The 15,292-nt window shown below is 68.7% G+C and overlaps 1 protein-coding gene across 3 annotated transcripts; it reads right to left on the reverse strand.

The window, feature by feature from the left end:
• Positions 1-419: 419 nt before the first annotated feature.
• On the reverse strand, positions 420-15,292 carry Ncln (nicalin). Of its 3 annotated transcripts, none has more exons than XM_027952482.3 (15): positions 15,024-15,292; positions 10,434-10,624; positions 9,825-9,969; positions 8,402-8,496; positions 6,975-7,055; positions 6,189-6,292; positions 4,689-4,777; positions 4,465-4,604; positions 4,177-4,355; positions 3,211-3,298; positions 3,047-3,085; positions 2,739-2,899; positions 2,219-2,272; positions 2,030-2,108; positions 420-1,898 (listed from the first exon to the last, which is right to left on the reverse strand). In XM_027952482.3, exons 1-15 carry the CDS (start codon positions 15,205-15,207, stop codon positions 1,839-1,841), a joined length of 1,689 nt encoding a protein of 562 aa, XP_027808283.1. In that variant the 5' UTR covers positions 15,208-15,292; the 3' UTR covers positions 420-1,838. The 3 variants fall into 3 exon arrangements, with proteins under 3 accessions (XP_027808283.1, XP_027808282.1, XP_027808284.1); XM_027952481.2 differs by having other exon boundaries at positions 2,739-2,902; positions 15,024-15,291; XM_027952483.2 differs by lacking the exon at positions 15,024-15,292 and adding an exon at positions 11,797-12,163 and having other exon boundaries at positions 2,739-2,902.

A 15,292-nucleotide genomic window follows, 5' to 3' on the forward strand; every position in this document is an offset into this window, starting at 1 on the left:
AGCCTGGGACCCAGGGGTCTCCAGGTCTGCATCTCCCTGGTCAACTGGTCAGGGACAGTGCCCCTGCTGGGCTCCCGGGGCCTGGGGCGGCCTTCACCCTGTGAGGCACCATGTGGAGCTGGTGTCCCTGGGATTCCCACCCACCCAAGCCTCAGCCTAAGACCCTCTCTGGGAGGACCAGCAGTTGACACTGATGGAGGCCACCGTGACCCACCATGCTCCAAAACAGAAGACAGCCATGGGGGACAAGGCCACAGCTCCCAGTGCTGCAGGAAGCAGCCGCCCCTCTCTCCCAGCAGAGGGCAGACGGGCGCTTCAGACCCCACCCCAGGAGCACCAGGCACCGCGGGCAGGTGCGGGTGACCCAGCCCCCAGACAGGCAGGTGGGGGTGACCCAGCCCCCCAGACAGGACAGGCTCTTCATTCAATATGGCTTTATTTCCCACCCGGGTCTATTGCATCCCACCACCGAGCCCCGGGTGGTCAGTGGGTCACCTCCCCAGGAGGCAGGCAGGAGGCGGCCCAGATGCCTGCCGGGCAGCAGACACCCAGAGGAGTGGGCAGCAGGTCCCAAGCCCTTTCACGGGACAGGAGGCGCTGCCTTGGGCCAGCACGTGGACACCAGTGCACGTGTGCCAGAGTGGCCTGGGCTGGGGCAGTCTCCTGTGCTGGCCTTGGGCTCCTGACTGGGCAGGCGACGGAAGGTGGCCTTGTCCTTCCAGGCAGGGTCTGGAGGGGGCTGCCAGCAGCTGTCTGGGACAGAAGCACGGCTGCAGAACCAACAGCCAGAACACAGCGAGCCAGGTGGGCCGGACAGCTGTGGTGGGCCAGCCCCAAACCACGACGCCCCTGGAGCCTGACGGGCCAGGTCTCTGCAGCCGATGCCCTCAGAGAACACACTGATCGTATTGCTAAGGAAGGACAGGCGGGCCTCCCCGAGGGCACTGCCCTGCACAGTTCCTCCTGGGTCAGGGTCCCCAGGCCCAGACCTTCCTCCTGGTGCCAGGGGTGGCCCAGGGCACACCCCTTCTCCAGACATCCCTCCTGGGACAGAGGGCGGCTCCCCCACACCTTCTCTTTCCCAGATGGACACACAGAGGCGTGAGGAGCCTGGGGCGGGTGAGCTCAAGGGGCAGACGGCCTGCGGAGCCGCAGGGCACGCGGGGAGCTGCGGGGCATGTGGGGACCGGAAGCGCTAGGGACTGGCTGGGGATTCAGGGCAGGGCCCAGGGCGCAGCAGGGAGCGCAGCCTGGAGCTGCAGGGTGTGGGGGCTCTGGGCTCAGGGCCAGCAGGCAGAGGGGCAGCAACCAGCTAGTGACCCGCAGGTGTGGCGGGAGCGGCCACCTGGGGGCGGGCTCAGCACCAGCCCCATCTGCTTGCTGTGTCCACCTGGTGGCCAGGGGGTATCCTGGAGCGGTGGGCAGGGGAGGCCACAAATGGCCGAATCCTGAGACCTAGAGGCTGCAACCAGCAGGTGGGAAGAGGGAGAAGTGTCACCACACCCAGGTCAGCAGCAGGGTGGAGAGGACACCCGGGCGTCCAGGGGCGTCCAGGACAGCCAGCTGCCACGGTCAGGATCGGGCCTGATCCCAGCTCTGCAGCTGGGCTTCCTCCGTAAGGTGCGTGTGCTGGGCAGGCCCCAGGCTGGGGCTCGTCCACGCTGGCTCCCGCGTCTGAGGCCTGGCCCCAGGCGGCTCCACGCCCTCCTCCGGGGGAGTCCACGGCAAAGAGAAAGAAAGACGCCCCAGGCCTGGAGAGCGGCTCGGAAACTGTAATTCAGTGTCAACGGCCAGGGGTGCTGTCCTTCCTGCGTGGCGGGTGCGGACGGGTGGCCGGGTCACTGTGTCTTGGCCTTTACCAGTAGCCTCTGCACGGTCTTGTAGAGGAGGTCAAAGTGCTGGGGGCGGCAGGGCCAGGGGTGAGGCCCATGGGGACCGGGGAGGCCGAGGCGCTGCAGGCAGCTGCCTCTAGGCTGGGCGGAGGCCCGGTGGGCCCACCCCGTCCCAGAGGCCCTGCCCGCCCACTCACCTGGACTGCCGTGTAGGCCATCCCGAGGTAGGCGCCGATGCAGACGGCCAGGAGCAGGTCGAAGATGGCCGGCTTGACCCTGGGGGAAGCAGGGGACCGTGTGGCCAGGGAAGAGCAGGGGGAGTCAGGGCCAGTACGGCCGCCTCCCCGGCTCTGTGGTCCGCTTGGCTGCCATGGGCTGCCACTCACCTGTAGGCGTTCATCACCTGCTTCAGTTGGTCATAGAAGACGAACTCGGGGTCCCTGGGGAGACAGCATGTGCTCAGAGGTCAGCCAACACGGGCACGCCAGGCTGTGCCCTGTCCCCACGTCTTCTGGGACCAGGACAGAGGCCAGTGGTCCAGATACCAATCTCCCAGACATTGGGCCATCCACCGTCCCCACAGGGAGGCTGCAGGGATTCCCGTGTCACCTGCCCGCGTTCTTCTGAAGGTATTAAAATGTGCTCTTGGAAACTGAAATGGGCTGGGAAAGACCCCGGCCCAGCACGAGGCCCTGCCTGGTGCCACAAGGAGGGCCAGCCAAGGCACCAGGGCCCCGCGAGGGGGCCGGCAGAGGCCCAGCGGCACACCTGCCTGGCCTCCGGGTACCGGCAGGGGCTGGACGCCCGCCGTCTGGCAGGGACCTGCTCGGAGGCACCTGCGTCTCTACTTATCCTTCCTTCCTCCTGCTTCTATCTGCTGCGGCCCGGTGCGGCCCAGACGCCCACCGCTTGTCGGCCTTCACGTGGTGCTGCCGCACGTCCTTCAGGTAGCGGCTCAGGAAGTGCTCCAGCGTGCTCAGGAAGGTGCCGTCCTTGTCCAGCAGCTGCGCGGCCCGCGGCTGGTTGGTGAGCCAGTCCATCACCGAGTCCAGCTGCTCCTGCTGGACCTGCTGCAGGAAGGCGGCCAAGGTCACGGCAGCCCCCACGGCCCCGCCCCGCCGGCCCCGCCCACGGCCCCACCCACGGCCCCACCCACACGCCCCGCCCACGGCCCCACCCACACGCCCCGGCGGTCCCGCCCACACGGCCCTTACCATCTGCTCCGTGAACACCGGCATGTCTGGCGGGGTGCCCTGCAGAGACAAGAGGTGCAGGCTGCTGCCCTGGCCCACGGTGTCCAGGCACAAGACGAGTCAGGGGCACAGCGGCCCCGAGTCCAGGCCTGGACAGCGGTGGGGGCTCCGCGGGCGGGGCTCACCTTCTCTGTCAGGTTGTATATGACCCGCGTCAGGGCCTCCGCGATGATCCTCGTGTTGCGCGTCAGGGTCTTCGAGTCCACCCGGGACCTGCAGGGAGGGCATGGGAGGGTCCCTCGAGGTCAGGTGGTTCCTGAGCATGGGCAGTGCCCACAGCCCCGACAGGACGACAGGAGCGATGCTCGGCATGGGCAGCTGAGCCCTGGGGACACCCGCGCTGCCCCGCATGCCTCCTGCCTAGCAGGGGAGCTGAGGGCAGACCTCCAACACCTGTGCGGGGGCGGACAGTGTCCCCAGAGCTCGCGTCCACCTCGGACCACGCCCCAACTGTGAACAAGGCCTGGCACACAGGCGTGGTGGAGATATGGCCACACTTGTGTGGGTGGACCCATGTCTGGTGACTGGCGTCCTCGTGAGGAGACACGGGGATGGCCCCACGTCAATGGAGGTGTGACAAGCACACGGCCGCCATCCAGGCAACTGGGCCCTGGTGCGCGAGAGGACCTCCCTACAGGCTGTGAGGACACGGCCCCGAGGACGGGAACATCCCTGGGGCTGCAGGCCCTGTCTGTGGCACTGTCCTGTAGCCCTGGGGACACTGGGGAAAGGCACCCCCAGCCACGGCAGAGGGTGGCACTGCCCAGGCCTGCCCAGGAGGTCCCGTCACAGGCCTCACAGGGGCCCAGTCCACCGCGGCCCAGAGCACCCAGCGCCCACAGTGTCCTGGGGGAGCCCTGGTCTGGACTGTGGGTGGCAGATGGTGACTGGCAGGGTGGGCCAGGGGCAGCGGCCTGGACCGCGGCCCACTCTCGCCACCCCCCTTAGCCCCCGGTGCCTGACATGCCGAGGCTTCCCCTGGCCAAGGCAGGACTGGGGAGCCTGCCTGGTGGTGCCCTCCTCCCAGGCTCCAGGCCCCTGTCCTGCGGCCACCCGCCCCATTGGGCTAAGGAAACTCTGGAAGGCCTCACCGCACGTCCATGATGCTGCTGCGCTGGCCGTCACGGTGGCTCTCCAGGTGGGACAGGGTGAAGGCGGGCAGCCGGCGGATGGCAAAGCGCTCGTGCTCCCAGGCCAGCACGTCGTCGGCCAGGTTGATCTTCTTGTGCACCATGGAAAACCGCACCTCGGGGAACTGGTGGGCGGCCACCTGCGCCCGCAGCGCTGTCAGGGTGGCCCTGCCGGCCATTCCCCGATGCCCCCACAGCCCGAGGCAGGTCCAGCGCCGCCCACCCAGCCACAGTGGCCACAGCACCCACCGTTTCCAGCTCCCGCAGGAAGGCATGCTGCAGGGTCCCCTCCCGGGGCGGCCTGGACACGTGCAGGTGCAGGCTGCTGCCCCGGCCCACGGTGTCCAGGCACAGGACGAAGGCCACATTGTCCTGGAGTAGGCTGGAGTCTGTGGGCGTTGAGGGTTTTGAGGTGGCAGTAGCCAGGAGGAGGCCCTGTCACCCCTGGGTGCTGCTCTGCCCCGGCCACCCACCTGTGTGGTCCAGGTTGTCCTCCAGCCAGCGCTTGGTCCCCTGGTAGTTAAACTTGCCCCCGCCAGAAGCAAAGAACAGGAGGTTGTACCTGGGGGGGAGCCTCGGGTCACAGCCAGCACCCTGGGCGGAGGACGGGCAGGTCGTGGGCCTCGCCAGAGCAAGAATGGGCCACTGCCCTGGGCTGTGGACATTGGGGCCACTCTCTGGTGCAGCGTCCCTGACTCCACCGCCTCCAGGCCAAGAGCTCCCCGGCCACGAAGCCACATGTCCCCAGACACTGAGTGGGGTGACTGGGGGGGCTGTCTCAGTTGAAGGCCCACTGCAGTGGCTTCGAGCTCCTGGACAACAGGAGACACTGGCCTGGTGGCCCGGGACGCAGACGCCAGGGAAGACAGGGGGCCTTCTCGCACCGTCCACTTGCCAGGGCCACCCTGCGCTTCCAAGGTGGCCAGCTGCGTTGACAGCCATGGGGCTTGGCCCTGCCTGGAGCCCCCCAGGGAGGTCCCCCTGCCTCCCACTGTCCCTGCCTAAGGCAAACCGTCCCCCAAATTCACACCCCTGGGCCTCCAGGAGGCATTCCGTGGAAACAGGGTCGTGTCGACACCAGCCGTGAGAAGGTGGCTATTGTGGGGCCAGGAGACCACTGAGCCTGGTGGCTGGACCCCGGGTAGAGGAGACACGGGCACCAGGCGGCCCTGGGACGACAGAGACTGCAGGTCCACAGGCACCCTGGGCCAGGAGGTGGCTCTGCCCTCGGGCCGGGATTTCAGATGGACGCCGGAGGACACCTCAGAGCAGGGGACATGCTCATGAAGGGCATGTCAGGGCGAGAGACCATCAGAACGGCCTTCACACTGTGCCAGGGCTCCAGGCTGCCCGCCACTGCCCCTGAGCATGCAGGACAACTGCCCAGAGCGAGTCCATGGACGATCTACAGGCCACCTGGCCAGGGCCACAGCTCCACACACACAGCTGCATCCAGAAGGGACTGTGTCTGGGGTGTCCCAGGCAAGGACGCCGAGGGGCCCCTGTGCAGCCGCTTGCTCCAAGCTCCGAGTCTGCAGGTGTTGTCACCTGCTCCAAGTGGCCATTCACCCTGTGCCCCATGGCCTGGCTGCGACAGCTCAGCAGGTGACAGACAAGTGTCCGCTTCCAGTGCCACGGGTGGGACAGGCCCCTGATGCTGGCTGCAGGCGCAGATGCTCTGCACACAGCCACAGGCACTAGGCAGCACCCGGAAACGAGAGAGGCTGGGGACATTCTGGGCACAGTGGCCCTGATTTCTCCAAGCAGTTACCTAGGCTCTCCAGGGGACCCTGCCCTAGGGGACACTGGTGGCTGTCACGACTGGGGTGTCCTGTCCTGGAGCAGGTGGGCCGGACGCTGCTCAGCAGGATGCCACCAGAATGTGACCAGCCGCTGCACGCCAGCACCTCACGCCTTCATCGTTGGCCAGAGCCCCGCCTGCCGCCACCCGCCCGCCGAGTGCCAGCACTCACGCCGCGTGGGTGCGCTTGTAGGTGTAGAGCCTGGAGAAGAGCCGGGCCAGCTCCAGCAGCACCGAGACACCACTCCCGTTGGAGTCCGCGCCCAGGGACAGCCACTGCGGAGAGACAGCCCACTGCCAGTGCTCACCGAGAACCACCCACCAGGCTTGCCTCTGGCCCAGCTCCGGCCCCCGGCTGGATGGCTAGCCCCTCTGTCCTGCCTGACCGCATCCCACACCTGCAGGCCGAGGCCCCAGCAAGGTCCGACTGGCTCCCTGGGGGCAGCACCCAGGCCGCCCGGCCTCCACCCGGCCCTGCGCGTGACAGCTGCCCAGCCTGGTGCCCAGCTGCAGCGCGCCATCCGACCACCTGCCCCTGCCTTCACCTCATCTGTACGTCCTAACACGGGATCCCCAGTGGGTGACAACTGGCTCTGGGGAAGAGGAAAGTGTTGGGACCACCCAGGGGCACAGTCCCTGAGGGATGCTGTGCTCGGTGTCCCGAGAGGAAGCACCAGAACCGGCGGGTCCAGGTTTCCTTCTGGGGTGACGCCATGCTCTGGAACTAGACTGAGGCCCAGGATGTGCCAGGACGCTGGGTGGACACTCCTGTCATGCAGAGCTCACCCCAGCAGCTCAGGGCTGGGGCAGGGGACGCAGGACCAAGGCCAGGCGCTGTCTCAGGAGGAGGGACAGGAGGGCTGGGGACACGCCGAGTCCCGGGCTTAACCCCAGTGCCAAGACCAACGGTGGGGACACGGCCACGGAACCCCCGAGGGCTCCGTGCAGGGGCACTCACAGGGGCCACCCCGAAGGCGTCGTAGTGAGCCACGATGACGATGGTGGGCAGGTCCTCTCCACCCAGCCCCGTCAGCCGCCCCTGTGGAGAGAAAGCCGTGACCTGGGACCAGCCAGGCAGGTGGCCGCCGCCCGCCACTCCAGCCCAGAGGGGCAAGGGCTGGCTGCTCAAAACGCCTCCCCCCGGGGTGTCCCGGCCCCCAGCCCCACGAGCCCCCAAGAACCCCCTGGGGACGGGGCAGAGGGGGGACAGGGCCCCACCTGCTGTGAAGCTGGCCCTGGGGAGGAGGCAGAGGAGCAGGAAGTGACCCCGACACGGCAGCCACCCAGGGCCTCTCCGGCCTCCCGGCCCCTCCAGCCTGCTCAGCCCTGGGGCCAGGCCATCCATGGTGACTGCTCAGGAAGCCACCAAGGGTGACGTGAGCGCGGGCCTGGCCCAGCCGGACATGCACTCGAGGCTTGCGAGACCCACTTCCCCCAGGAAGAGGCCACCCTGCAGAGGTGACGCGGCCAGGAGCCGGCTGGGCAGCACCACTGCCTGGAGCGAAGCCACACACAGGGCCTGCCGAGGTCTGGAGGCCACGTGCTGCCATCCAGCAGCGGCCACCACGGCACGCTCCCCTCCCCCGTCACGGCGTCTCCCGTCTGCTTCCTGTGGCAGCCATGGCACACGGGTGCCGAGGCCCTGTCCAGGTGGTGGAGGCCACCAGGGACCAGGTCTCCCTGCCTCCCCGCCACGCACAATGAGCTGCCCGCCAAACGGCACAGCCCAGGAGCCTCAGCAGAGACGGCCAGGCCACGAGTGACCCCAGAGGTGACAGCGGAAGAGCGGCCTGACCCTGGCTCCAGGACTGAGGCCCGTCCCCAGAAAACGGGCCAAGCCCCGCCCCACCTCCAGCCGTCAGGAGGGTCCAGGGAGTGGACCGCCAGGGCCGGCAGCTTCTGGGCCCCCTCACTGTGAGCAACCAGGTGACACAGAAGCTTCCAGAGCTAACAACAGGTGGCCACGTGGGCAGGTTGGGCCCCAGAGGTGAGGGCGCAGGGAGCTGCCCTGAAAGCTAGGCCACAGCTTGGCGGGGTCTCAGGGAGCCGGGCAGGAAGGACCCCAGCCCGCGAGGCCACAACCCTGCCCGGGGCTCCTGCCCGCCCCGGCCTGGCTGCCCCATGAGCCCCTCGGCCTGGCTGCCCCAGGACAGCAGAGCACCCAGGCCCTGCCACGGGGATGAGCCCCCCAGCAGAGCCCCTGGGGTCAGCTAAGCCGCTCAGAAAGGGAGCATGGCACGGCCACCCTCGTTGGCCACCCTCCTGCACGCAGCAGGGACGTGGCAGACGCACTCTAGAGCCCCCTCCCGGCCACTGCCCGCGGGGCTCTGGGGCCACTGGGGGCCTCCGCCTCGGGGGTCAGGAGCCTGGAGGGCCTGCACTCACCTCCACGCTGGTGATGAGCCAGTCGCTCACGGCCTTGCTCTGGACCCCACTGGTGACCATCTGGAAGCCATTGGCAGTGGCCGTGTGGAGCAGCACTGGGGACAGCAGAGGGACGGGTCACTTGGGTTGGGGGCTGTCCTCTGGCTGCCCAGAGCTGGCTTCCTCCAGCCGCACAGAGCACTGAGGACGCGATTGCTGAGACCTGCACACAGGAACCCGGTGCCCCCCACCGGCTCCTGGGCACACGGCACGTGCCACTGACCGCCACCTGAGGCTTTGCTGGAACCTGGCCTTCCACGGCCTGCAGGGGACGGCCTCCCGGCTGAGGACAGCTGCACGCCTGGAGTCTCAAGGCCAGAGGGCTGGGGCGTGGCCCGCCGCTCCCAGCACCCGGCATGTGCGAAGCCCTGGCCCCATCCCCAGTGCCAAGGACAGCGGGGACCCTCACGACACTGTGGGCCTGCAGGACGTGCCCGGGGGGCAGCCAGGGGCCCAGGAGCTGGCCGTGAGGCTGGTGCAACTGTGTGAGCCTCCGTGTCCCAGTCAGGCCACCCAGCTATGCCCAGCACGCGGCCTCCCCCACTGCGCCCACACTCCAAGCCCTGACCCAGCACCCCGCGGCTGCCACGCGGGAATGTCCAGGATGCCTGCGAGGATCCACGGATACCAGGCTGGGACCCTGCTCGGGCCCGAGGCCACACTCCTGTCCCTCGGGCAGCTGCTCTGCGGGCATGCGGCTGAGTGAAGGGCTGCCCCCGGGACCTCAAGAACCTTGCCCACCAGCCAGGTCTCACCCACAGACGGCCACCACAGCGCTCCCCAGGAGCCAGGCCAGGTCCACCTGTGTCCACGGCCCCACCTGCCCCTGGGGCTGGGAGGAGCCAGGGCCCCGCATGCCCAGCCGGCCGCACCCCGGCCTCTTTTATTCTGGACAGGGCCTCGCTAGGTGGCCCGGGCAGGCCTGGACTTGCTGACCACTTGCCTCGGCCTCTGCGTGGTGGGATGACAGGCGGGGCCACCACGCTGCTGCCCTGTGGCTCCTTACAGCCCCCATCCGGGTCCCTTTGACTTTCCCCCGTGGCACAGGGACGGCCGGGCCAGCTCCACCCCAGCCCCTGCAGTCCACAGGTGGAGCCCGGGCAGCTCCTCCTGCTGACCTCCCCACCTTCCCCAGGGCACAGCACAGCCGCGTCCTTTCCCGGGAGTGCTGCTGACCCACGCGACCCCAAGGTGGTGACGCAGTGGCCTCCTCGCAGAGGTTGGCCCAGAGGGGACGAGCAGGCTGTGTCCCGCAGAATGGAAATGGGGGCACAGGGCCCCAGGCTGTGCCGGGGCCCGCTGCAGCACCTGGACACAGGCTGGGCGGCCCCCGACCTGGCCTCTGCTCAGGGACGCCTCCCGCCCTGCCCAGGCTGGAGCCTACCTTCGGCGGCAGAGGCAGAGCCCTGGGAGGCAGAGGCGGCCTGGGTCTGCTCGTAGATGGACAGAAGGGCCTCGTCCTCCACGGCAAAGTACACGGGGACGATGGTCTCCATGGCCAGCATCTCAGGCTCGATCTCCATGAATTGCTGTGGAGAGGGAGTGGGTGGGCTGCTGACAAGGGGCCTGGGCTTGGCCACTCCTGGCGGGCAGCGGGCCCTTCAGGTGGGGCACCAGCCACCTGGCACTAAGCCCCCCACCCCACCCCCACCCTGTCTGAAAAAGCAGCTCCACCTGGGTCTCCTGTGGGTGCTACCAGGTCCCCTTGATTGACAATGGCTCCTCCCCAGGCCACTGACAATATCTGAGGCTGAGTCTTTCTCCGGGGTGGGCGTCCTGGGTGCTGCAAGGTGCTGGCTGGGCAGTGTCCCTGGCCTCCACTCACTCCAGGCCCGGACACCCCAGACCCAAATGACACCTGACAGCACTCAGTATCTCCTGGGGACAAAACTGCCCCCAGGGAGCATCAGTGCTCAGAGAGGCACAGCAGCCTGCCTAAGGTCACACAGCTAACCCGGAACCACAGCCTCTGTCCCTGCGAGGGAGGGCTCACCCGCACAACGTCCTGGGGCACAGCGGCCATGGCCCGCGGCAGGATGATGACCACGGCCCCTGCCGACTGCCGCAGGGCCTTCTGGTACTGCTCGTAGGAGAAGTCCGCCAGCCGCATGAGCACGCAGCGCCGGCTCAGCACGTCCGCGTCCATTGTGCGTGCCTCCGTGTTGAGCACTGCGTTCCGGGTGCCTGCGGGGATGGGCCACCCTCAGCCTGGCAGCCCCAGGCATGGGCAGTGCTGGCCACAGCCTGACTGCCAAGCGCCAGAAAAAGGCAAAGTCCCTCCTCCTCGGGGACCGCAGCCCCCAACCCGCAGGGAAACCCCAGCGCAGCCGGACCCGGCCAGGCCCTGCAGCTCGGCCAGGGTCAGGAGGATGCGCCCGCTTGCAGCCCTGGCCAGTGCGCCTCCAGATGGCCTCGGTCCTGCATGCAAAGGCAGCAAATGAAGGGGTCTCCCAGGGGGTGGCTGGGCGCAGGGGGACCCGGGCATGGGGCAGCGGTGTCACACGGGCCCTGGTTCCGGAGGGCTCTCACGGGGCCAGGCTGACCCCCACATGGGCACAAGAGGACAGACCCCCGGGTGGCCTCGAGACAAGCTTTCCAGAAAACCAGGGGCTGTGGCAGCACGGGGCCGCCGGGCCACCCTGAGCACGTCCAGGGAAGGGCAGGGGGCCCTGAAGGGGCCGGTGCCGTCGTCTGCCCCCGACAGGGGCCCAGGGTCCATCAGGCCACGCGCGACTCCTGGGTGTCGGCTGTGGGCAGTGCGGGGACCGGAGCCCCGGGAGCTGGCCGCCAGCACCAGGCCCCACCAGGGCCACCAGGGCCCAGAGCGGTGAGCAGACCCTCAGGAGCAGCCCGAGGCCCCGCTCCCCCCCGCTGCCTGCCTGCACCCTCAGCCCAGGCCTGGAACAGTCCGCGTCCACTCTGGGGCTCGGGGCAGGGGACGCCCAGCAGCTGCCTGTGTCCGCGCCAACCCACTCCCTCAGCGAGCACTGGAGCGGGGGACGGGCCACACGTCCCCAGACGCAGAACTTGGGCGCAGAGCCACCTGTGGTGAGACCCCCTGCCCCACCCCTAAATGCCTCCGTCCCCTCTCTCCTGAGAGCCCGTGCCGGCCACACCGCCGGCTCGTCTAGCGCCACCAGAGCCCACTGAAGGGGGCCAGAGGGGACTCGCAGTCACGTGGACAGCACTGCCACAGACACGGCCACCCGGCAGCCCTGAGCTGACCTTCCTGCCTCGCAGGAGCCCCTGGGCCACAGCAGGTCTGGGCACTGGCTCCTGGCTCTCCCGGGTCACCACGGTCCACCCGCGGCAGCCTCTCCACAGCAGTGAAGGGACGGCCCCGCCTGGGTGCCCACCAGAGCAGCGTCCTCCAAGAGCCACCGACCGCCAAGCTCTGCGGGGCATGGTCCTCGGAGCGCACCAGGAACAGGTGAGCCCACCGAGGGACAAGGGACGGCAGGTCGTGCCCCATGGGCAGCCCCCGAGGTCAAAGGCCAAAAGCAAGGGACCAAGGTCTCAGACATCCCAAATGACAGCAGGCGGAGCCAGCAGGTGACGCAGACGGGGCCAGGCGTGGTCCCGCTTCCCGCGGGGGCCGGGCGACTGACAGCTGGTGGGGCTCAGGGCACAGCCCCACCCAGCAGACCTCACAGGCTCCTGGCCACACGAGCCCCGCCCAGGGACGGGCCAGCTCGCCGCCCAGGCCAAGGCCACCCTTCCTCCCTCGTCCACACGGCGCGGCCAGCTCAGCCCACCGTCCCCTCCTCCTCCCTGGCACAGGCCCAGGAGCCAGGCTCGTGGGCACTCACAAGGGCCACTGCCCAGATCCCTGGCCCTGAGGGGAAGCGGACAGGGGCGCAAGCAAGGAGCGGCCAGGCCCCGGGGATCAGAGTGCCACCCGCAGAAGGGGCCAGCTGGGCCACTGGCTGGGCACCTGCCTCTGCCCCCCACACCCTGCCCACGTTTCCCAACAGGGGCCACAGGAAGTTGGGCAAGGGGCAGGCCAGCCGGGCTGGGGCAGGAGTGAGGCCCAGGGGTATGGGAGGGGTCACAGCTGGAGCGTCCTCAGGCCTGTCCTGTCCTGCCTGCCCGCACAGGCTCCCAGACCAGCCTCCTGGACACACCACGCAAAACAGGGGCCACCTGACAGGCCCTGCGACCCCCCAGTCTTTCTGGCCTGGCTGGGGGAGGCCAGATCCAGGGGAAGGCCAGACCCACGCGGGGCCAGCAGCTTCTGGGTGGCTCATCAAGGAGCAAGAAAAAGTGGGGTTCAGGGAGGAGGACACATGGGAGGAGACCTCGGGTCAGAAAAAAGAATGAGAAGGACCCAGGACCAGGAAAAGGACCCAGAACCGGGGAGAGGCCAGGGAAGGGAGCGTCTGGAAGAAGGGCCAACAGGGGAGGCAGCAGGCAGAGGCCAGGAGGAGCAGGCAGAGGCCGGGAGGAGGCAGAGGCCAGGAGGAGGAGGCAGAGGCCAGGAGGAGCAGGCAGAGGCCGGGAGGAGGAGGCAGAGGCCGGGAGGAGGAGGCAGAGGCCAGGAGGAGCAGGCAGAGGCCGGGAGGAGGCAGAGACTGGGAGAAGCAGGCAGAGGCCAGGAGGAGGAGGCAGAGGCAGGGAGGAGCAGGCAGAGGCCAGGAGGAGGAGGCAGAGGCCAGGAGGGAGAAGGCAGAGGCAGGGAGGAGGAGGCAGAGGCAGGGAGGAGCAGGCAGAGGCAGGGAGGAGCAGGCAGAGGCTGGGAGGAGCAGGCAGAGGTGGGGAGGCAGCAGGCAGAGGCCAGGAGGAGGAGGCAGAGGCCGGGAGGAGGAGGCATAGGCCAGGAGGGAGAAAGCAGAGGCCGGGAGGAGGAGGCAGAGGCTGGGAGGAGGAGGCAGAGGCCAGGAGGAGGAGGCAGAGGCTGGGAGGCAGCAGGCAGAGGCCAGGAGGGAGAAAGCAGAGGCCGGGAGGAGGAGGCAGAGGCCGGGAGGAGCAGGCAGAAGCCAGGAGGGAGAAGGCAGAGGCAGGGAGGAGGAGGCAGAGGCTGGGAGGAGGAGGCAGAGGCCGGGAGGAGCAGGCAGAGGCGGGGAGGCAGCAGGCAGAGGCAGGGAGGGAGGAGGCAGAGGCCAGGGAGGCAGCAGGCAGAGGCCGGGATGGAGGAGGCAGAGGCCGGGAGGCGCAGAGGAACCGAAGGCCCCACAAACTCAGCCAACTTCTGGGGGCAAGGCTGTCTTCTCCCATGTGTCACTCTGGCTGCCTGCAGGGGCAGCACTAGGCCCAGGTGGGCAGCTCACTGAGGGGCTGGTAACAAGTGGGGTGCACAGGAAGGACAGGTGGAGATGAGCCGGGCAGGGGCGGTGACACGGGACATGGAGAAGCAGGGTGCCCCAGGTCGGGGGCTGGCATTCTGATCTGTGGGCTCTTCTAGAAAAACCTCCTGCGCCCCAGGGCTGTGCTGCCCGGCTAGGTAGCTGCTGGCCACATGGGGCCACTTGAATTTGTTACAATTAAATAGCACTAAACACCACGTCCTCGGCCACCAGAGGCTGGCAGCTCCCAGACCAGACAAGAGACGCGGTTCCACTGGACAGCGCCCTTCAAGACCTGTCCCCAGGGCAGAGGCCGGACAGCTGGAGGGAAGTGCTCATTCTAACCCACGGCCCCTCAGCGCGGGGGACACTGGGCTGGACAGTCGCCTGGGGAGAGAGGGGTCCTGAGCACTGAGGGTGCTGAGCAGTGTCCCTGGCCTCCACCACTCCAGGGCAGGACACCCCAGGCATGACAACCACATGTCCCCAGACATGGCCCAGGATCTCCCGGGCTGACAAACCATCTCTCTAGAAAGAAACGAGGCCACTTTGGGGCAGAGGGAATCCAAGAGGCCATGGGAATCTGGCTCCCGGGGCCTGGCAGAGGCCGGTCCACAGGCGGGGGCTAGCCTCCAGCAGTCCCCCAGCAGTGGCCCCGAATGTGCACAGGGGACCCTGAGGGGAGGGCAAGACTCAACTCTGGGGTCAGACTGGAGGGAAGGCAAACCAGACACCAGAAGATTCTGGAACCCAGTAGGGCTGGGGCGACAGAGGGCGCTCTGACCGCCGGCACTGGGGGACAGATGGTGGGGCGGGGGCAAGAGCTGAGCAGGCAGCTGAGCAGGTCCAGGTCAGGGGTCGTGGGTGGGACCTGAGCCAGAGTTAGGGACCTCAGGAGGCCTGGGAGGAGGGAGCAGGTGGGCTCTGGGGTGGAGGAGGTGGACGCTGGGCTGAGGGCGACATGTGTCAACAGAAGGAACAAGAGTGGGGTCAGGGGACACCGAAGGGCAGGCCAGAAGCAGGCGGAGGCCGGCCTGGGCGAGGGATGGGGACGGAGTCGGCTGGACAGGGCAGGGCGGTGGGTGCAGCGGCTGGCCGTGCGGAGAGCTGGGTGGACTGGGACGGACCGGACAGGTCAAGGCAGCCCATCGCGGGCGCACCGACCAGCGCAGGAGGGGGCCAGGGTGAGCGCTGCAGTGGACCTGGTGGCCGGCGGGCCTGGACACGGGTCTGCCGCCCGGGCCGGGCCGGGCCGGCGGCGGGCTCGGCGGCGCACGCGGCGGGGCGGGGCGCGCACGCACCGTAGGGCTGGCCCTGCAGGTCGTACTGCTGCATGCGGTACACCGTGAACTCGTGCGCGGCGTCGGCGGCGGGCAGCGGCGGCGCCACGAGCAGCAACACCGCGGGCAAGAAGACGATGAAGCCGAGCGGCAGGCACGACGCCTTCAGCATGTTCTCCAGCACCTCGCCCGCTTCCTCCAGCATCCTGGCCGGCGGCGGGTCCGCGCGGGGCGGCGGCGGGGACGGGACGGGACGGGACGGGACGACGGGACGGCGGCCGCGGCTCCCT

Source organism: Marmota flaviventris, chromosome 1 (assembly GCF_047511675.1).
Source record: "Marmota flaviventris isolate mMarFla1 chromosome 1, mMarFla1.hap1, whole genome shotgun sequence".
NCBI classification, from domain to species: Eukaryota; Metazoa; Chordata; class Mammalia; order Rodentia; family Sciuridae; genus Marmota; species Marmota flaviventris.

Bases quoted from the DNA above. Each gene is read 5' to 3' on its own strand.
- Ncln (XM_027952481.2), bottom strand. From the start codon at position 15,207: ATGCTGGAGGAAGCGGGCGAGGTGCTGGAGAACATGCTGAAGGCGTCG. The intron at 4,605-4,688 runs GTGGGTGGCCGG...CAACGCCCACAG, and splicing joins GGACAACCTGGACCACACAG to ACTCCAGCCTACTCCAGGAC. The intron at 2,109-2,218 runs GTGAGTGGCAGC...TGCTTCCCCCAG, and splicing joins CAGGTGATGAACGCCTACAG to GGTCAAGCCGGCCATCTTCG.